Below are 23,414 nucleotides of genomic sequence, written 5' to 3' on the forward strand. Positions count from 1 at the left end.
GCCTACTTCGGAGAAATCTTGGCAGGAATCACCTCGGAATGGTACATGGATCAAGAAATCTCCCACTGGCACATATGGGACGATTTGGCCTAAGATTTTGTCAGACAATTCCAGTATAACGTAAACATCGCTCCAGACAGAAACTCCCTATCTAATTTGAAGAAGAAAACCGCGGAAAGTTTTCGCGAGTATTCTATCAAATGGCGCGAGCAGGCCGCCAGAGTAAAACCGCCCATGGACGAAACAGAAATGGTTACAGTCTTCCAGCAAGCATAGGAGGCTGATTACTTCTAGAATATGATGTCCACTACGAGCATGCCATTTGCTGAGGCCATCAAGATTGGGGAGATGGTAGAGAACAGTCAGAAAACTGGCTAGATATTGAGTCAAGCTACCTCCCAAGCTATCCAGAATGGTTTAGGGGGTTTAAGTAATCGCAAAAAAGAGGGATGAAGGAGCCATGATGGCTTCAGGTTCAAGAGGGCCTCGCCGATCATTTGACCACTCTTATATGCCACCAAGAACCCCACAACACTATTACCCACATCAAGATGCAGCTTATGCTGTGGTACCGCCCCACTATGTGGTGATGAATGCCCAACCTTACACACGGCCTCAACAGCATAACAACCAAACCCGAGCTCCACATCCCAGAAATAACCATCCCTACCAAGCTCCATATAATCCTCACCCAGCACAAAATGCACACCAACATAATCCACGCCATCGTGAGCCTCCTAGGAAAAATAATTTCACCCCTATTGGTGAATCTTACTCCAGTCTGCTTCAGAAATTAATCCAACTGGGTCTATTACAACCTATGCCTCCCAATCGGCAAAATCCTGAGTCTCCATCATACAGGGTCGGTACCAGGTGTGCATACCATTCAGGAAGGGAAGGCCATGACACAGAAAATTGTTGGGCCCTCAAAAGGGCGATCGAAAATCTTATCGAAGAAAAATTAATTGTGCTAAGGGACGAAGAAATCCCTAATGTGACCAACAATCCATTACCGGCTCACAATAATGGGCCAGCCATTGGTATGATTTTTGATGACAAAGCGTTTGAGCCAGCATTGAAGAACATTGTTGCCATCGCCAATTCAGAGGCAAGACCTAAAACAGCGGTGAATTCGGCCAAAGCCAAAAAGAAAGTTGCTCCAGTTCCTCAAGATGTTGAAACAAAGATTGGGCCAGCACCTGCCAAGAACTTTGTATTCTATGTTCTTAAGGCCCCGAGAAAAGAACAACTTATCCTCAATACTTCCAAGAAATCTGATGAAAGGAAGGCGGCATTGAGTGTGCCAAGACTGTATGTACCAAAGGGGACCTATGTGGCGTGGGGGCCGGTAATTTCATCAAGGCTGACTGAGCCCGTGGTTATCAGCCTCGCACCACAGAGTTCTATAAAAGATCCCACCGCAGTTCCCTGGAACTACAACAGAACCGTGATTACATATAAAGGGAAAGAGGTTATGGGAGAAGTTAACGAGATGAATCAATCTGGGAAGTACCACACCCCAGAAGAGCTAAAGAATTTAAAACTGAACAGGGATAAACAGATGTCGTCCAAGAAGCCTATAAGCAATGAGGAAGTAGAAGAGTTCTTCAAAAAGATGAAAACTTCTGAATATTCAATAGTTAACCAACTTCGGAAGACTCCTTCCCAGGTCTCACTCTTATCTCTGCTGCTGAGTTCGGATGAACACCAGAAAGTGCTCCTCAAAACACTGAATGAAGCATACGTCCCGGTTGATACTTCTATCAAACAATTGGAAAGAATGGCCAAAAGATTCTTTGAGATCAATAGGATTTCCTTCAGCCACGATGATTTTCCCCAGAGGGAGCCACCCACAACAAAGCCCTCCACTTGACTATCAAATGTGAGGGCTATTATGTGAAAATAGTGATGTTAGATGGTAGGTCCGGGGTCGATATTTGCCCTCTCTCAATACTCCAGAGAATGGATATTGGAACAGAAAGAATCCGGGATAACAACGTCTGTGTACGAGCTTTTGATGGGGTCAAGAGAGACACAATAGGGGAAATTGATCTGATTCTGACTATTGGCCCCGTGGATTTTGAGGTGACCTTCCAGGTGTTGGACATGGAAACCTCATACAATTTCCTGCTGGGTAGACCAGCAACACTTCACCAAATGGTCAAGTTTGAATATGAAAATCAAGAAATTGTTGTCCACGGAGAAGATGAGCAATCCATCTATCGGGACCCTTCAGTCCCGTGTCTTGAAGCTAGGGAAGGCAGTGAGCATATTGTGTACCAAGCTTTCGAAATTGTGGTCGCCGACAAATTTGAAGAAGGGGCCCCATTACCTCATCCTTGCTTGTCTAATGCTTCGGTCATGGTCACCACCCAAATGATTAGACATGGGTACAAGCCTGGAAAGGGGATCGGGTTGTCTCTGTAGGGCATCACTGAGCATGTTACCCCAATCGCCAATGAGAAGTATTTCAGTATGGGTTTCCGAGCTACAGAGGCCGACAGAACATGGGTAAATAAGCGCAAAAGAAAACGGGTGGGTCCTATCCCAACCCATTCCACATCTCGCCCAATCATTTGTCAAACCAAAGTATGTGGAAAAAGAAGAGGAGGCTTTCACGGCTGAAGAAGTCGATGATATTTGCGAAGGCTTGAAACAAATGCTATATGAGTCCCACATGGTCTAGCCATGGGAAGGCATGAGCAATGCCGAGGTGCAGTATATGCGGCCAGATTTCAAGCTCCAGAACTGGGAGGCTACCCTATTTCCCATAAGGCGGGAGTCCTGGTAGTTCAGTCTTGCCATCTCTTCTACATTACGAGTTATTTCAGGGTGTAACTCGAGTGTTTTACTGTATTGTCTTTTTAGTCTAATGTAAACCCTCATATCTTCAACTCAATGAAATGGAATCAATATTTCATCGTCCATAGATGTCTCTTTTCTTTTGTTCTGATTTTGCTATTTTTTCTTATCTTTTTTATTTTTAGTTCTAATAATGCAGACTTAAATAACATGATATACTTGCGGACTTCATACCAGATCCTAAAATGATGTCTAACTTTAAAATAATGAATCAAGAGCCAGAATATAATGAAGATGAGGATTTTAGGGAAATAAATCGAGAATTAGAACAATTTGAGAATAAACCTAAGCCAAACTTAAATAAAATCGAGCCGGTTAATTTAGGCAGTTTAGAAGAGATCCGAGAAACTATGATAAGAATTCACGTTGATGAAAGAACCAGGGGCGCCTTGATCCAACTTTTGTTTGAATTCAAAGACGTGTCTTATGATGATATGTCAGGACTGAGCGTTGATTTGGTGGTGCATAAATTGCCTACCTATCCCGGTTATCCACTTGTCCAATAGAAGCAAAGAAAGTTCAAAACCGATATTAGTAATAAGATCAAGGAAGAAGTCATGAAACAACTGAAAGCTGGTGTGATCCGAGTGGTCCCAGTGCCGAAGAAAGATGGAAAAACCCGAGTGTGTGTTGATTACCGGGATTTGAACAAGGCGAGTCCCAAGGACATCTTTCCACTGCCAAACATCCACATTCTTGTTGATAAATATGTTAAACATGAGATACAGTCTTTCGTGGATTATTATGTTGGGTATCACTAGGTTATGATGGATGAAGAAGATGCTGAAAAGACTGCTTTCACCACACCTTGGGGCACTTACTGTTACAGTGTCATGCCATTTGGTTTGAAAAACGCCGAGGCAACTTACATGAGAGCTATGACTACCATCTGCCATGACATGATGAACTAGGAAATTGAGGTATATGTGGATGATGTGATCATTAAATCCAGAACGCAAGAAGACCATGTGCGAGATCTGAGGAAGTTCTTTGAGCGGCTGCGCAGGTATGACTTGAAATTGAACCCAGCTAAATGTGCATTCGGAGTTTCATCTAGGAAACTTCTAGGGCTTATAGTCAGTTGGAGGGTATCGAATTAGATCCAACAAAAATAAAATCTATTCGGGATTTTCCCCCCTCCAAGGACCAAGAAAGAGGTTATGAGCCTGCTAGGAAGGCTAAATTACATCAGCAGATTCATCGCTCAGCTTACCACCACTTGTGAGCCCATATTCAAGTTGTTAAAGAAAGATGCGGCAATTAAATGGATAGATGAGTGTCAAGAAGCTTTTGATGAAATCAAAGAATATCTGTCAAATCTGCCAATGTTGGTTCCACCCGAGCCAGGAAGACCTTTGTTCTTGTACCTGACAGTCTTGGAAAATTCTTTTGGTTGTGTCCTAAGGCAAAACGATGTGACCGAAAAAGGAGAGCAAGCCATATACTATCTGAGCAAGAAGTTCACTAGTTATGATGCCAAATACACTTTGTTGGAAAGAACTTGTTGCGCCCTAACTTGGGTCGCCCAGAAGCTCAGACATTATCTGTTGGCTTACACAACATATCTCATAACCAGGATGGATCCTTTGAAGTATATATTCCAGAAGCCAATGCCATTGGAAGGTTGGCAAATGGCAGATCCTGCTCACCGAGTTTGAAATTGCCTATGACAACCACACGACAATGAAAGCCCAAGTCTTGGCGGATCATATAGCTGAGAACCTGTTCGATGATGAATACCAACCATTAAGCACTTATTTTCCAGACGAGGAAGTGAACTCAATTGAATTAATTCCAGAGAATACCAATGCCAAGAAAATATTCTTTGATGGGGCAGTAAAAGCAAAAGGCGTCGGGATCGGAGCAATTCCGATTTCACCCACAGGTCAACACTATCCGTCCATAGCCCGGCTCCGATTCTTCTGTACAAACAACACCGCCGAGTATGAAGCCTGCATCATGGGCATGAATATGGCAGATGATCTGGATGTAGAGGAATTATTAATTATGGGGGATTCTGATTTAATCATTCGGCAAGCCCAAGGCGAGTGGGAAATTCGAGACATAAAACTCATCCCGTACATGCAACATGTGAAAGATCTCAGCAAACGGTTAAAGTTCGTCGAGTTCAAGTATATCCCTCGAGTCCACAATGAGTTAGCTGATACACTAGCTACTTTGGCCTCAATGCTGCCGTACCCGGGTAATGTTCATATTGACCCGCTGGAAATCCAGGTTCGAGAAAGGCATGATTATTGTAACATAGTTGAAATAGAGCTAGATGTTCAGCCATCGTATCATAATATCAAAAGGTTTTTGAAAACAAAAGAATACCCCGAGCAGGCTAGTGGAGACCAAAAGAGAACTATCAGACAAGCAGTTTCTTTTTGAGTGGAGAGGTCCTATACAAAAGAACTCCAGATCTGAATCTTTTGAGGTGCGTAGATTCTCAAGAGGCTGAAAATATCATGAACGAAGTGCATTCAGGAGTATGTAGGCCTCACATGAACGGGTATGTCCTTGCAAAGAAAATCCTCCGGGCAGGTTATTACTGGATGACCATGAAAAAAGATTGTTTCAGTTTCGTCTGGAAATGCCATCAATGCCAGATACACGACGACCTGATTCATGCACCGCCTTCAGAGTTACATCCTATGTCAGCACCTTGGTCGTTCGTTTCCTGGGGCATGGATGTTATTGGGCCAATCGAGCTGAAAGCTTCAAATGGGCACAGATTCATCATGGTTTCCATTGGTTATTTCACAAAGTGGGTCGAATCAGTCACTTTCAAAGCCGTCACCAAGAAAGCAGTGGTGGACTTCGTGTATTGCAACATTATTTGTCATTTTGGTATTCCTAAAACTATCATTATTTGTCAACCGATGTCCATCGCTCCAAAACTAGTCAAATAATGTGCAAACCTATAAAAATATACTCTAATACTCATAACAAATTAATTTAGACAAATTCCCAACTCTGCTCGTAAAGACGATAAAGCAACCCTCGAGCCCACGTGCCCGGATTCCGAAAATATTCGAAGATAAACATTACCCATAACATTACGAACTCAAATATATGATTTATTCTCAATTCCATGCCCAAATTCGTGGTCAAAATCCAAAAATACCAATTTCTAGGTTTTCTACCAAAATCCCAAATTTTCCACAATTTTTCCATGAATTTCCATGTTAAAATCTATATATAATCCATGTATTTAACTTGCAATAGGTGGGAATCACTTACCTTGATATACATGATGAAAGTCTCCTTATCAAAAGCTCCAAAAATCGCCCACCCAAGTAAAAAATGAGAGGAGATGAGCCAAACCCCGCATTAAAACCAATCTGCTAAGGCCCGCCCTTCTTCGCGATCGCGGGAATGCCTTCGCGATCGCGAAGGCTAAACACACTGCCTCCACATTTTCCTCTACGCGTTCGCGACCCAATGGCCATGTTCGCGAACCTGGTGACTCCTACCCTTTGCGTTCGCGGAGGCTTAATGCCTGGCAAGCCCCCTACTCATTTCCTCTTCGCGTTTGCGTGCGCGTTCGCGTAGGCTTCCAGTACCTCAGCTTCACGTTCACGTCTCTCCCATCGCGTTCGCGATGGGAAAATCCAGCAGCCCCCAAAAGTCTCCTTCACGAACGCATGAATCCCTTTGCGTTCGCGAAGAAGGAATCCAGATAGCAGCAATCAGCAGTAGCAAATCATTCCAATTTGGTCCGAAACACACCCAAGGCCCCCGAGACCCCATCCAATCACACGAACCAGTCCCATAACATAACACAGACCTGCTCGAGGTCTCAAATCACCTCAAACCACGTCAAAACCATGAATCGCATCCCAATTCAAGCTTAATGAACTTTAGAACTTCAAACCTCTATATTCGATGCCGAAACCTATCAAATCACGTCCGACTGACCTCAAATTTTGCACACAAGTCACATTCGACATTACGGACCTACTCCAACTTCCGAAATCAGAATCCGACCCCGATATCAAAAAGTCCACTCCCGGTCAAACTTCTCAAAAACCTTCAAATTTCTAACTTTGGCCAAATGAACCGGAAATGACCTACGGACCTCCAAATCCACATCCGGACTCGCTCCCAATACCAGAATCACCATACAGAGCTATTCCCACACTCGGAATCCCAAACGGACATCAATAACATTGAAATGCACTTCAACCCAAATTTATGAAATTTTTTCAAAATGCCAACCTTCCACAATAGGCGTTGAAACGCTCTCGGGTCATCCAAAACACGATACGAATATACGCCCAAGTCCAAAATCATCATACGAACCTGTTGGAACCTTCCAATCCTGATTCTGAGGTCGTTTACTCAAAAATCAAATCTTAGTCAATTCTTCCAACTTAAAGCTTCCGAAATTAGAATTTTCTTCCCAAACTAACTCCGAACTACCCGAAATTCAATTCCGACCATACATGCAAGTCATAATACATGAAGTGAAACTACCCAAGGCCTCAAGCCACAGAACGATGCACTAGATCTCAAAACGACCAGTCGGGTCGTTACATTCTCTCCCACTTAAACATACGTTTGTCCTCGAACGTGCTAAGAACTGCTCTGGAGCTGTCCGAAATCATTGTTTAACACCTCGTGCACCTACCAGTGCTACCACAACCCAGTTGAGCATATTAGCTCGAGCAAATCTGAAGATTCTCTCTTTTATTCAGTCAAGTTAGCCTTAGAGCCAAATTCTAACATCTGAAACCCTCTACCAGATCTGTTCCCAACATACGAACACCGTATCCATCACTACACGATGTACCAATACCTGATTATATACTCTTACAGAATTCACACCATGCACCGCATTATTCACATGACCATAATGACATCCACTGACAACAATAGCCAAAATCCCACGAATTTGATGCCCACAACACATCTCATGAAGCATATAAGTCCTGTTTCAGCTCTCGCAATACTGCCATGACAGAAGAGATGTGTAGAAACTCATAACCACCTGCCGAATCACAACTCATGGAGTCTTTCCTCCCGACAAGAACCATTACCTCATTTTGGACTGAATATCAATATATACTCTTTAATGTGCCTCATATAAATCTGATTGCACTGATCCCAGGTCCAATAGTCTAGTCTCACCCAGTACAAGCTGCTCCGGCAATAAGCCACCTCAGGCATTGCCAGAAGTCTCATATGATGCCACCATGTGCCAACAAGTTACAAACTCGAATGTGATACATAAGGAAAAATGAACTCTGGAATGAACTACTCAACCCACATAACTAATTTAAACAACCGAAAAGACGTTATGAACCTTCCTTAGAAAATAAGAAACAAAACACACAAGAATAAATGTTGGGGAACTATACTCAACATCACACTGTTGCGGCGTGCAACCCGATCCACACATGATATCGTTGTGGCACGCAACCTGATCCAATCATAATACTCGTGGCGGCGTGCCACCCGATCCAAACAACATACCCGTGGCGGCGTGCCACCCGATCCAACCATATACCCGTGGTGGCGTGCCACCCGATCCATACGTAATAATCTAAAGAAAACACACATCGAGCCGTAACGCTTATACTCATGAAATGCCCGAATATCAACCATAAGCACGCCAAGTGCATAATACAAATCATGGGGAGACGGATACCATCACACGCTATAAAACTCAAGCACAACTAAGGTGCGATATATGATCTGCATCTCGAGAGCCATCCTGCTCACATAACACCACCTCTACGTGGGACCCCAACACATTGTACAATAATCAATCCGTCTCACAACCCACATGGTAGAATAAAGTATTACATGGAGTAGTTGATGACAGAAATAACATCCAAAGCCCGAAGACTCCTCCGCAAGCAACGCTATGCTAAAATGAACACATCCAGCCTGATATAGAGTACACACTCACATTTAGACCCATTCATAGACCTCAAGCCGATTCTGATCGTACTGTACTGAGTTAACAACCTTTCAAGGACCCACCCCTAAGAATAGCTGTCAAATCCGGAACAAACTTCCATAATTCACAACCAATCGAACAGAGCGCCCTTCAGGCATAAATTCTCACATTAGCGATAGTACCACAATCTCCATACTTGTTTTCAATCTTTAATCAATCAAGTTACTACATGTCACACTTATACAATCCTCCCACGGGATACACTCCCATGGCCTTCCGCACCAGGTAATAAGTCTGCACATCCATACCACCAGTCATACGAATGTCGTAAGGCGAATCAAGGATCTGCAATTCAGTACACAAAGCCTCTTACACATGACACTGATCTCAGATGACCATGAAGACAGTACCAGCTTACTCTAAACATCTAACTTCTTTCCTGCTCATCCGAGCTCGTGACATTTTTGTCGATATCAAACTGTAACCTTGATCCTCAACTTCCAATTCCCATGCCGCTCACTGCACCTAACATACCAATACGTGAGAGTACAAGAATTCCATCATGACTCCTGATCCACTAATAGACTAAACACTCCATCACATAGCAACCATTTACTTAACTCATTTCAGGAGAACCATTGCAACACGCGACTGAATTCCCATAACCGCAGAAAATACAATCCTCAAGTGGTGGTCTAAACCATCATAACTCTTTCGGGATCCGTCTACACATAACAAGCCATAATACTCGAATGCCTCCAAATAAAATCATTTACGGCGGCCGTCAAGCCTCGCACGTACTGCCATAAATCACATGTATAACTTAATACGCTGAAGGAACTGATCATTGCCACCATCATGCCAATTCAACCATTGCTAACCGATCCGACTTCTTCTAATTTACTCTGAACTTGCCTTAGGAATACTAATAGCTCCATTCAAAACATCATGAACCCAAATCCGCACTCATCCTGAGTGAACTTATTTCACGAGATCACGTTGTCTCCAAAACCCACGAACCATCTCATACCCTCCTTATGCGCATATTCACATCTTCAACCGGTACACCCATTCTAAAAATCCCTCTATGAATCCGAAGTTATTTTCTCCCATTCCTCTAATGCCACATCGCAGACCGAAGATAACGTAGAACACTCCAAGCTACTTTTGTAATCCGCTGCTAAAGCTCGATACTTAACCATACTACGGACTCGAAATCCTTAGGCACCGCACTTTAACTTTTGAATCCACTCGGACCGTTGTTGAGAGTCACCCACTCTAACTTGTTCCTGAATACAATCAAACTCCAAGGCCCTGCTAGCACATGAACACCCTCTCAAAGAAGCAACTGAATGAATTCCTTTCCTTGTACATCACATCCACATGAAGCATAGACTCTGAGTCTTCCCAAAACCTGAACATGAACCGATAAGGCCAAATATAGCACACATTCCTCAAATACTTTTGCTCAAATTACCACTGATGTTTTCTTTCCTTAGTCGTAATAACCCACAATCATAGACGGTGAGGCTCTCCCACTTAGCTTGAAGCTACAATTACATAACCCTGAGACCCACCGAGATTCCTTCTTCCCCATTGACGTCAGCTAAAAGTCCAACAATGCATTCCAAGCTCGAAGTCATGTTGCATCTAAATAAAATCCGTGGACCTAGTCTCTACCCACCATGAATTTCCAAATGGCTCCAAACTTTCCTCAAGGCACGTGGCCATCCTACCACGGAACCCATATGTTACTCTGCCACTCTCCCAATTTGGTTAAACCCTCTCTTTTAAGCAACTACTCGACTTCTGCTTCTCATACCTGGCCTCCTAGAAATTTAACCACTGCATGACACCTCCCACATGTCCTTCCTCATCCTTCGCTGCCGAGTTGTTGCCTTAAATCAAAATCTATCTCTGTAGCACTTGAACCAATTGATCGCTACCAACTTTAAACCTTTCCGAAGATCATCTTTCTCGAGCCATCACACTAGAAACACCAATTCGATTCCAAAATCGCTACACCCCGTTATTTCTGACAACCGCTTCTCCAGCACCATTTCACAATACCCTTCCCTGAAGGCGAATTGAAGAAGACCACAACACCGGCAAACTTAACACATCGAATCAAGAACGACGAAACCACATCACAGATGAAAATTCCATCACACTCGAAATACCAAGTCTCGTTACTCCATCAACCCAAACCTGAACGTTCGTAGTCCGATTGCCTCTCCTCCGCCGGAACTAAATGCCGAACCTCTAAGCCGTGAAATGAGAAGTCCTTCTATCATGTCATTTACTTCCACTATCCATAGATAAGCACCCTACCATTACACCAATACTATGCGATAGCAACGTACTAATCATCATAACAATCAGAGCTAAATCTTAAACCATAGGCAATACTGATACTGAGCTGAAATGATAGAACGACCTTCCGCAAGGCGACAACAATAACCCAATCAAATACGCATGGAGAAACATCCCGCACCACATCTACAGTACTATTAAAATTCCTCGATTCCAAATTTATAACAAACGCTTCACGTCGCATAAGAGTGAATAGGAAGGAAATGAAGGAATAAGCCTCAAAGGAATCAAATCGCACGATGAGGAATCAAGAAAGGGAAGTGTTCCTAATAGTCCTGTAACCTCTCGAAGATAAGTACAGAAGTCTCCGTACCTATCCGCAAGACTTTACTAGACTTGCTCATGACTCGTGAGACCTATGTGAACCTAACGCTCTGATACCATGTTGTCACGACCCAAAATCCATAAATGGTCGTGATGGCGCCTAACACCGCTGCCAGGCAAGCCAACAATAGTTAATTAACTCGATTATTCATTTTTGTATTTTGAAATCAAATTTTTTCTTCAATTAAATAATCAAAAATAAATTTTACAGAGTAAATGATAATATTTTATCAATTACAATACTGAACAATTCATAAGTACCCCCAAAACCTGGTGTCACAAGTGCATGAGCATCAACTAGGAAGTAAAATAAAATACAGCATCTGTCCGGAATTAAAATTAAACAGGAAAAATACAAATAACCCTGAAGGACACTCTGCTGGATGCGGATCGTAACCTGAAATGTAGCTCGCGGCAAATCCCCGCATCATCCATGCCTCCGTGCCCAAAGGACCACCGGACATAAAAGTACCTGCCCAAAAATGTGCAGCAAGTGTAGCATGAGTAAGTAATTCATGTGTACCCAGTAAGTATCTAGCCTAACCTCGGAGGAATAGCGACGAGGGGTCGACATCAACACTCACTAGTGGTCCAATAATATCAGGCATAGTAAGGAGGTGAACAAATATGAGGCAAAGTAAATAAATGAAATAAACAACTGTAAATATGTGGTGCAATTATCCTCCTTATAATAAACTCAAGCTCTTAATTAGAAATTCCTCCTCAACCGTATATATATATATATATATATATATATATATATATATATATATATATATATATATATATATATATATATATATATATATATATATATATATATATATATATATATATATATATATATATGTATGTATAATGGACCTCACCAAATAGGTTGTTATAATTCGAATCAGGGAAAGACTCACAGATACTCTGGCTTCTTGCCAAATATTACACACGATTCCATGAGGATATTTTTATAGAAATGCCGAGGCGTACGGCCCGATCCAACATAAATAATAAAATGTGCACTACCGAGGGTCGAACGGCAAGAACCATAGATGCATCTATTAAACTGTCGAGGCGAACAGCCCACTCACATGAGAGTGTGGTACATAAATTCTGCCGAGGCGAACGACCCCGATCCTATTAGAATAATAAGTACATAATCTTGTTGAGGCGATCGGCCATCCCATTAGAATAAGGAGCTTTGACGGGTCCATGACCCCACTGACGAATAGACGCGTGAGTTGTAATTTCTTTAACAAAAACCTTTCAATGAAACATATATATCACGGAAACATGTCGTAAGAGGAGTAAAATTATTTGGTGACTAATCATGAACTCATGAAGTCTCTACAATAGCAAGTCTAGTCTCAAGTAGTAATGTAAAACAGAGGAATTTAATAGGCGAGAGACTGCTCAAATAGTACAGCTATAGCATGATGTGAACCTAAGCCTACCCGGACAATAACATGAATGTATCTACGTACGGGCTCTCGTCACCTCGCGCATACGTAGCCCCCACAACAAGTAGCACACATAAATATATAACACATACGGGTAATTTCCCCCCTCATGGAGTTAGACAAGAGACTTACCTCGCTCGGAAAGTCCATAACCGGCTCCAAAGCCCTCTAACACCTCAAACCGATACCCGTTGCTCCAAAACTAGTCAAACAATGTGTAAACCAATAAAAATGTACTCTAATACTCATAAAAAATCAATTTAGACAAATTCCCAACGCCGCTCGAAAAGCCGATAAAGCAACCCTCGGGCCCACGTGCCCGAATTTCAAAATATTTCAAAGATAAACATTACCCATAACATTACGAACTAAAATATATGATTTATTCTCAATTCCATGTCCAAATTTGTGGTGAAAATCCAAAAATGTCAATTTCTAGGTTTTCTACCAAAACCCCAAATTTTCCACAATTTTTCCATGAATTTCCATGTTAAAATCTATATATAATCCAAGTATTTAACTTGTAATAGGTGGGAATCACTTACCTTGACATAGATGATGAAAGTCTCCTCTTCAAAAGCTCCAAAAATCGCCCACCCAAGTGAAAAATGAGAGGGGATGAGCCAAACCCCGCATTAAAACCAATCTGCCTAGGCCCACCTTTCTTCGCGATCGCGGGAATGCCTTCGCGATCACGAAGGCTAAACACATTGCCTCCATATTTTCCTCTACGCGTTCGCAACCTAATGGACGCATTCGCGAACCTTGTGACTCCCTACCCTTTGTGTTCGCGGGCCTCAAGCCGCGATGGCGAAAGGCTTAACGCCTGGCAGGCCCCCAACTCATTTCCTCTTCGCGTTTGCGTGCGCCTACCCGCATTCGCGTAGGCTTCCACAACCTCAGCTTCGCGTTCATGTCTCTCCCATCACGTTCGCGATGGGCAAATCCAGCAGGCCCCAAAAGTCTCCTTCGCGAATGCATGAATCCCTTCGCGTTCGCGAAGAAGGAAACCAGATAGCAGCAATCAGCAACAATAAATTATTCCAATTTGGTCCGAAATCACCCCGAAACACACCCGAAGCCCCCGGGACCCCGTCCAATCACACGAACCACTCCCATAACATAACACGTACCTGATCGAGGCCTCAAATTACCTCAAACCACGGCAAAACCATGAATCACATTCCAATTCAAGCTTAATGAACTTTAAAACTTTAAACTTCTATATTCGATGCCGAAACCTATCAAATCACGTCCGATTGACCTCAACTTTTGCACACAAGTCACATTCGACATTACGGACCTACTCCAACTTCCGGAATTGGAATCCGACCCCGATATCAAAAAGTCCACTCCCGGTCAAACTTCTCAAAAACCTTCAAATTTCTAACTTTCGCCAAATGACCCCGAAATGACCTACGGACCTCCAAATCCATATCCGGATGCGCTCCCAATACCAGAGTCACCATACGGAGCTATACCCAGACTCGAAATCCCAAACGGATATCAGGAACATTGAAATGCACTTCAACCCAACTTTATAAAATTCTTTCAAAATGCCAACCTTCCACAATAGGCGCTGAAACACTCCCGGGTCATCCAAAACCCGATCCGGACATACGCCTAAGTCCAAAATCATCATAAGAACCTGCTGGAACCTTCCAATCCCGATTCCGAGGTCGTTTATTCAAAAATCAAACCTTAGTCAATTCTTCCAACTTAAAGCTTCCGAAATTAGAATTTTCTTCCCAAACTAACTCTGAACTTCCTGAAATTCATTTTCGACCATACGTACAAGTCATAATACCTGATGTAAAACTACTCAAGGCCTCAAACTGCTGAACGACACGCTAGAGCACAAAATGATCGATCAGGTCGTTACAAATATAAACTCAGACTCCTGTATTACTTCTCGCTTAGGTGTACATAATGGAACTCACACACATTCCAGGAAGAAAGAGAAGAAAAAGAAAAGATAGAATGACATTCAAATAAATGCTACACCACCTATTGATATCCAACAGACCATTTACATATTCTTAACACTCCAACAATTGCACAGATTAACAAAGATGAAAAACTAAAATAGATTTAAGACTTTAGACATTCTGAAAACTACTAAAATATTGCAAGAGTATAGCATAAACAAACCAACTTCATTTATAGTTCGAGTAAAGCTAACATGGTGGATAAACGCACCTTTTAACAGTGAAAAAGCAACAAAGAAAATAAAGAGAAATCTGAAACTTCAAAAGCTACAGCTCAGACCAGCCAATTGAACACATCAGCAAAAATAATGAGTTTTTAAATCTCATTCAACTATGAAACCCAAAATACGCAGCAACAAAATTAGGAATTAAAAACAGCCTTGAAACTCCCCCCATTTTTTTGGTTTTTCTGTATTTAAATTTGAACTTTTTAGAGTATTTTCTTTTGGAGAAACTCAGTCAAGCTGAGGGAGTGTATGTGTAGTTTCTGCCGAGAATTTCCTCTGTGTGAGGGAATGTGTGGTCTTTATATAGAATCAAAGTGTCCTCTATGAGAGAATGAGAGAGGGTGTAAGAGTAGTCTGCTAGCCTCCTAAAAATCAGGGAATTGACATCTTTTAACATAAATGGACAGTTGTCCAATTAAAATGATTCTTTCCTATTTTTGCTGTTATTTCCCTTCTTTACATCCCTTTTTGCTTTCGATTTTACCTCTTTTCAAACCCTAAGTTTTACCTAATTGCACTTTAATCCCTTCTAATACCTTCTAACACTTTCTCAGCAGCTTAACTAATCATGAAAAATACACAATTAAATAGGTAATATGCAAAACATCTAACTAAATTGAACTAAGAGAAAAGAGAATGCAAAACAGGAATTCTTTGAAATTAACAAGTAAACAAATAAAAGAGAAACTCAAAAAGTTACCAATCGATACCATACAAGTGCTGGCTAAGAGAGGACTGGTGACTGACCAAACTCCGGCAAAGAAATCCGATCAGTGTTCAATGTTGTCATACGAGCACTGGCTTAATACTCGAAAGCACATCTAGTGCTACATATAACAACTTTGAGCACAGGCCAGCCAAGAAAATGAACTGTGAGGAGGGCCATTTGATTTTTTAAAAAGCCTTATGAACTGAAAATACCATGAAATGGTAGTTCGTAAAGGGACAAGGCGAATGGGTTTGGTATTGAACCTAAACGAACCAAAATTTAAAGAAGAATCAGAAAGGAGGTGAATTTATGTTTTATGATTCCTTAGATCTACAAATTGAGAGATTTTGTAGGGTTTTGAGGGAAACAACAAAGAGATACGGGGTGATAAAGGAGTGGGGATTGTCTGGTGAAGCTTTTGGGGTTGTTTGGAGTGGAGGCCGCCAGCGGCAATTTTTGGGGTTACTACGGTTCTGAGGGGATTTGGGAGAGATAAGGGAGATCAGATAATAGTGGAAGTATCTAGGGTTTGGGGGGGGGATCTTTTGGGACAGTTATATGGGAGGGTATGGTTGAGTTCCGGGCCGTTAGATCAAGCTTGATGAATGGCTGAGATTTGCGAGGGGTAAAATGGAGTTTGAGGTTATGGGGGGGACCTGGACTAGGTAGGGGAATTGAGTTGGATTGGCTTTAAGGGAGACTGGGTTTGGAGCAAATTTTTGGTGGGGTTTGGGCCTCAACATGAACTGGCCCATATGCATTTTAAAACACCCAAACAAACCTACTTCTTTTTTACTTTGATTTTAAAATCTAGCTAAGTTAATTAAAATCCTAAATTAAATCTTAACTCAAATCTATTTTGCAAAATTAAACCTACTTACCTATTTTTCTAATAATTAACTAATTTAATTAAGTATTAATGCATGTAAAGTTACTAATGTCTTTTTTGTTGTGGTTTTCATGTATTAATTCTATAATTAATAAGTAATTAGTTCTTATAAAAATGCAATTAAAACCTAAAATGATATAGAATGATGATTTGAAATTTTTATGGTGTTTTCTATGATTTTGAGATATTAAATATGCATAAAAATGTAACTAAATGCAAACAAATATAAAAAAAAAATTCCTAGAAATTCTATAAAAAAATAAAAAAAAAATAGAAAATTTATTTTTTGTGAATTTTGTAGGAGTATTTTCGTAGGGCAAAATTACGTGCTCACAGCTGCCCGAAAACATGAAGAGTTTTCGGGCAAAGATAAAGTGAGCAATTACAAGCAATATTTTCCCGCTTGATACTCCATGGGAAGTATTTTGAAAAAGTTTGACCGAACCTTGCTTCGGAGGTTTCCTACATATCCTTGGTCGCGTGAGACTTAACCTTATCAACTTTATTTTGCCCTTGTAGGAACTTTCAATTTGATTTTCTCTTTTCAAGAGTTTTTTATTTCAAATCATCAACCATCATGGCCAGTCGGGGTTGACTTAATGCCCCTGCCGAGGCTAGATGCCTCTTGAATATTTGCTTGTATCAAACAAAAGCCATGTAAATCAGTCTTGCCATCCCTTCTTCACCTTAGTTTTGGAACAGAGTTAGACTGAAAGGGATTCAAAGAAAAACAAACAATGGAATAGACAATGAATTTAGACAAGAGGTATCCCTTTTTGGGGAAAGGAAAGAAAGATTTATCTAGAGTACATGCGGATTTCAATGAATATGACATGCCTTTTGAACTGGATGTCTGATCTGCGTAAACCGTCTGACTCTCAGCAATTCATCACAACGTTTGCCTCGAAATCGAGAAACCTTGCCCAAGACTGTGTCGATGACAATGGCTGTGAAGATCCTCGTTTCGATCAGTAGTGCCCCTTTGCGGGTTTTCACCAACTGACCTCTCTCATTTCCCTTCTCACCATCGCCTTATAGTGCCCTTTGCGGGTTTTCACTAACAAGACACTCTCATTTTCATTTTCTCTGCTCTCCATCGCTCTATGGTGCCCGTGAGGGTTCTCACCAATAAGACTCTCTCATTGTATTTCTCTCATTTTGGTTGCATCAATCCAAGTAACTGTATCCTCCAATTCTTGAACATTCTCGTTGTATGATCGGAAGGACTTGAAAAGGATTTGGGTAAAAAGGATTTGGATTGAATTACAACTTTAGAACCTTTCAAGCGAAACCATCGCCGAACTATTGTAACAACTGCCCCAGTTTCAACTTTTGGGGGAATGTGGATTTTTATTTTGGTGTGATTGAACCCCAGAGTGAGGCTACCTACGTATCCTTTCGGAATCAGTCGAACGTAGTTCAATGAACTTTATTTTTGATTTTATTTTGTTTCTTTTCTTTTTATTTCTTATTTGTTTTCGTAATAACTTTCAGGCTCCAAAGAGGGTAATCAAAGAAAGAAAACCGGCTTAACGGGTTTCTACAGCGCCATTAGCTTTGGGCCGATAAGAGGTAGAATTATGCTGAGGTGTTAGAGGCATTTGGAGCCGGTTATGGACTTTCGGAGCGAGGTAAGTCTCCTGTCTAACTCTGTGAGGGGGAAATTACCCCTAGGTGTTGTATATTCATGTGTGCTACTTGTTGTAGGGGCTACGTACGTGTGAGGTGACGAGAGCCCGTACATAGCTACATTCATGTTATTGTCCGGGTAGGCTTAGGTGCACATCATGCTATAGCTGTACTATTTGAGCAGTTTCTCGCCTATTAAATTCCTCTGTTTTATATTACTACTTGAGACTAGACTTGCTATTGTAGAGACTTCACGAGTTCATGATTAGTCACTAAATAATTTTACTCCTCTTACGACATGTTTCTGTGATATTATGTTTCATTGAAAGGTTTTTGTTAAACAATATTACAACTCACACGTTTATTCATGAGTGAGGTCACGGACCCATCAAATCTCCTTATTCTAATGGGATCAGGCCGATCGCCTCGGCAGGATTATGTGTTTCTTATTCTAATGGGATCGGGTCGTTCGCCTCGGCAGGATTTATGTACCACAATCTCATGGGAGCTGGCCGTTCGCCTCGACAGTTTAATAGATACATCTATGGTTCGTGCCGTTCGACTCTCGGTAGTGTACAATTTATTATTTATGTTGGATCGGGCCATACGCCTCGACATTTCTATAAAAATAACCTCATGGAATCGTGCGTAATATTTGGCAAGAAACCAGAGTATCTGTGAGTCTTTCCCTGATTCGAATTATAACAACCTATTTAGGTGAGGTCCATTCTTTCCCTGACTCGAATTATAACAACCTATTTGGTGAGGTCCATTATACACATATATATGTGCTCCGGTTGAGGAGGAATTGCTAATTAAGAGCTTGAGTTTATTGGAAGGAGAATAATTGTACCACAGATTTACAGTTGTTTATTTCATTTATTTACTTTGCCTCATATTTGTTCACCTCCTTACTGTACCTGATATTATTGGACCACTAGTGAGTGTCGATGTCGACCCCTCGTCACTATTCCTCCGGGGTTAGGCTAGATACTTACTGGGTACACGTGGATTTACGTACTCATGCTACACTTGCTGCACATTTTTGTGCAGGTACTTTTATGTCCGGTGGTCCTTTGGGCACGGATGATGCGGGGATTCGCCGCGAGCTGCATTTCAGGTTACGATCCGCATCCAGCAGAGTGTCCTTCAGGGTTATTTGTATTTTTCTTGTCTAATTTTTATTCCGAACAGATGTTGTATTTTATTTTACTTCCTAGTTGATGCTCAGTCACTTGTGACACCGATTTTTGGGGGTACTTATGAGTTGTTCAGTATTGTAATTGGAAAACTATTATCATTTACTCTGTAAATTTTATTTCTAATTATTTAATTGAAGGAAAATTTTGATTTCAAAATACAAAAATGAATAATCGAGTTAATCAACTATTGTTGGCTTGCCTGACAGCGGTGTTATGTGCCATCACGACCATTTATGGATTTTGGGTCGTGACAATATTCTCCTTCAAATCTGCCCAAAGCATAGTTTTTTTTTTAATTTGACAAGTGAGGATAGCTCCGTACCTATTTTGTCACAAAGCTCTAATAAGCCAAGAAGATCATGAGATGTGGCAATTGCGGATAACTATCAGTTTATTCGAATATGTAAATAGTTTAAAGCATCATTCTAATGTATATTCTATCTCAGATTTTCAAATGTATGAACTAGTTGTTAATGGTGTGTAAATCTGGCATCTATTTATTTTCATTGAAAGTATTTAGTCATGGTTCAATTAGTTTGGCAGATGCATTGTGCTTGCTTTCATTTTTGGCTTACCATATGTCTGTGAATAAGCGTGTAGTGGGTCAGGCCCAGCAAAATTTCCCTTAGGTGAGCTCGTGACATTTTTCGTTTATTTGGGCTTTGGCTTGAGGCCCAGACTTCAAACGAAGTCAGCAGCCGGAAAGTCCCACGCAATTGGGCGTCACATAGAAGCCCATTTGGACACTATTTATCCTTACATTATACTTAGCCCATGTTTGCTTATACCTGGCCGGAATAGCTAAAAGTACTGTTAGAATTTTTAGAACATGATCATCTCTGTTTTCAAATGGCAAACGTTGTCGACTTGTTTTCTTTTTCGTAAATTGACTTAGTCCCTTTAAATAATTGTAATTAGCCCATTTCTTATGAGTTAACTCAGTTGATTTCTTCTCGTTTAGTCGAGTAATTGAATCTGCCAAGGAATCCATTATTTGATCCTACAAAGAACTTCTCCATAAATCATGGCCTTACATCAAATCTCAAAGTAGTTTAGGAAGATAATTCTAGATATCGTAGTTTGCTTTAGGCACGAATATTAAACCATCGTGATCATGGGTATAGTTCCAGTGACATGGTCACGATATGTAAATCTCAATTCAAGTGTGTGTTTCACGCGACTTGACCTCAACTTCAAATAATAATAATAATAAACATGTTATAAATTGCGGGTGCATTTCACGTGGCGCGGTTTGTAATATGTACAAAAACAACGAGTGCGTGACATCGCGACTTGTTCAAATAAATTTCATAAATATTAAAGCAGTTAAATAAATAATTAAAAGCGATTTAGAAACGGTAATGCACATACGTCTTAAAACATGTCATTTTTCAGATAATTAGGCCAATTATTAATTGTTAAGATACCGTGCTAAAACTACAGAACTCGGGAGTGCCTCACACCTTCTCCCGGGTTAAAAATATTCCTTACCCGGTCTTCTGTGTTCGCGGACTGTAAATAGAGTCAATTTCCTCGATTTGGGATTTTTAAAATAAACCGGTGACTTGGGACACCATAATAATTATCCCAAGTGGAGACTCTTATTAATTAAATAATCCCATTTCGAATAATATTATTTTAATTGAAAAAACCCCTTATTCTTCAAAAAATGAGGTGTGACAGTTCTAGCGACTCTGCTGGGGACTAAGAATCCAGAATCTCTGGTTCATGGTTCAGAATTTGAGCTTAGATGGCTTTTATAATTGGCTTGTTGTTGATTATCTGATATTACTTGTTTGAGCCTAATATGCTAATTGCCGCTCTTTACCGCTTTAATATTGACGTGAACTGTATATAAACTGTTATGCCACCCTTCTTCTCTCCGAGTCTTCTAAATCATCTGGGGAGCGTGCTCTTCACGTGACTTCTTTTATGTTAGATTCATACCCTTAATTTTAGAACAAGGATCGGAAGAGTTGCAAAGCCGGTGAAGCTTCTGTAGTCCCGGTACGCTGCCCCTCCCTCGGCTCGAGTTGTCCACTCGGGTAAGCCAGGTCTAGAACAACACACCCAAGGATTTAAACCTAGAATAACATAGCCTCATGCCGAATCCCTAGTAGGAACGTTTTTTTTTGCATCATGTGCATTTGACTTTAATGACTCAACACAGGTGCTGGGTCCGTCTAGGACAGGTATACCTAAATTAAAAGACCATCCTGATACATTTTACGTGCTACTTGTGCATATGTTTGTTTCGGCGTGCATGTTGACGTGCTTTTAGAATAGGGAAAGAAAATCGGAAAAAAAAAACCAAGAGTGAGGTAGGAGAGAAATTACCCCGTTCTAAAAATTCCAGGTATTTGGAAACCCCGAAACTTTGCCGAAAAAAAAGAGAAAAAAAGAAAAGGCATTTCAAAATAAGCTAATAATTTTCAAAAGTCATATTTTCCTGTTGTGTCAACACTTATCGAACTACGCAAGTCTGATCCTCACCGGATATGAGATACGTACGCAACCCCTATCAGGTCCGGCCTCATTTTTGCAACCTTTTTGAAACATGGTCATCACCCGCGATCGTTCTTGTCAAATAGCCTTAAAATGTTCTCTTGGGACGCCGGAAGGCTATTTTCGCAAGAATAGCCACAATGTAATCTCAAGTCAGTCTTTTTCCTATAATCAACATCAATTGGCAGAAACAGCCCTAAAAACTTTCTCCAAGTGCTGAAGGGCCGTATTTGTAAAAACAACCCATGTTTTTGTTGATGGATTTATCGAACTGAATTTTCAAAATTAACCACTTTGTATTTTTGGAAAATGTGTCGGTTTTGATCATTTGTCCTCAATTTGCTTGCAGAATGAGCACCGTTGAGGATAAACCTTTTGGGGTTAAAGATGAGATTCCACTAAGATTTAGCATATGGTGGAATGACCTGGGGAAGGTTAACAAGCGTTCTGTGACTAAAGCATTAGGTGGGCTCACCGGACTTCTGTAGATTAAGCCCAGGGTTGATTTGATCGAGGACCTGATACCATTCCAGGACCCGACACACAATATTTTTCACTTCTCAGATTTTGAATTGACCCTTACGCTGGAGGAGATAGCAGGTTATGTCGGTTTTGACGGGAGTCTTAGGCATCAACATCCTGTAGCACCCAGAAATGTGACTCCTCATAAATTTTGGACCTTCTTCCATTAACCGGCAAGTTAAAAAATTAAAATTTGGCCGATGGTTTCTGCACATTCCACTTTTTTGTATAGTAGGTACGGGGATCCCTACGGGATTGAGGCTCCAAACACTGGTTTGAGTCACCAGGGAAAGAAAAACAAGTGGGAAGCACGCCGAGGTTCAGCCTTCGTAGTCGCATTCCTAGGCACTCTGATATGCCCAAGGAGTGACGGACACATAGAGTTGGGACTCGTAGGAATGGCTGACTTTCTGGTCAAGAAGACCAACGACACTCTTGTGCTGATGATTCCTCAGAATCGGGATTTGACGGTTCCAACAGGTTCGTATGATGATTTCTGACTTGGTCGTATGCTCGGGTCGGGTTTTGGATAACCCGAGAGCATTTCTGCGACTAATAGTGGAAGTTGGCATTTTGGATGAATTTCATAAGTTTGGGTTGAAATGGATCTTTGCATTATAGACGTCCATTTGGTATTTCAAACCTGAGAATAGCACCGTATGGTGATTCTGGACTTAGGGGCGCGTCCGGAAGTAGACTTGGAGGTCCGTAGGTCATTTCGGGGTCATTTGGCAAAAAATAGAAATTTGAAGTTTTTGGAAAGTTTGATCGAGGGTTGACTTTTTGATATCGGGTTAGAATTCCGGTTCCGAAAGTTGGAATAGG

The 23,414-nt window shown here is 41.1% G+C and overlaps 1 protein-coding gene across 1 annotated transcript; it reads left to right on the forward strand.

The window, feature by feature from the left end:
- The first annotated feature begins 4,545 nt into the window (after positions 1-4,545).
- On the forward strand, positions 4,546-22,555 carry LOC142178007 (uncharacterized). The gene is made up of 2 exons (XM_075247320.1): positions 4,546-5,174; positions 22,417-22,555. The coding sequence occupies exons 1-2, from the start codon at positions 4,546-4,548 to the stop codon at positions 22,553-22,555; spliced, it is 768 nt and encodes a 255-aa protein (XP_075103421.1).
- The last annotated feature ends 859 nt before the right edge of the window (positions 22,556-23,414 follow it).

Source organism: Nicotiana tabacum, chromosome 24 (assembly GCF_000715075.1).
Source record: "Nicotiana tabacum cultivar K326 chromosome 24, ASM71507v2, whole genome shotgun sequence".
NCBI classification, from domain to species: Eukaryota; Viridiplantae; Streptophyta; class Magnoliopsida; order Solanales; family Solanaceae; genus Nicotiana; species Nicotiana tabacum.

What these genes read in the sequence shown, in the direction of transcription:
- LOC142178007 (XM_075247320.1), top strand. Translation starts at nt 4,546, where the DNA reads ATGAAAGCCCAAGTCTTGGCGGATCATATAGCTGAGAACCTGTTCGAT. An exon ending in TCGTATCATAATATCAAAAG is followed by an intron (nt 5,175 to 22,416) that starts GTTTTTGAAAAC and finishes ATTTGCTTGCAG; the next exon opens with AATGAGCACCGTTGAGGATA.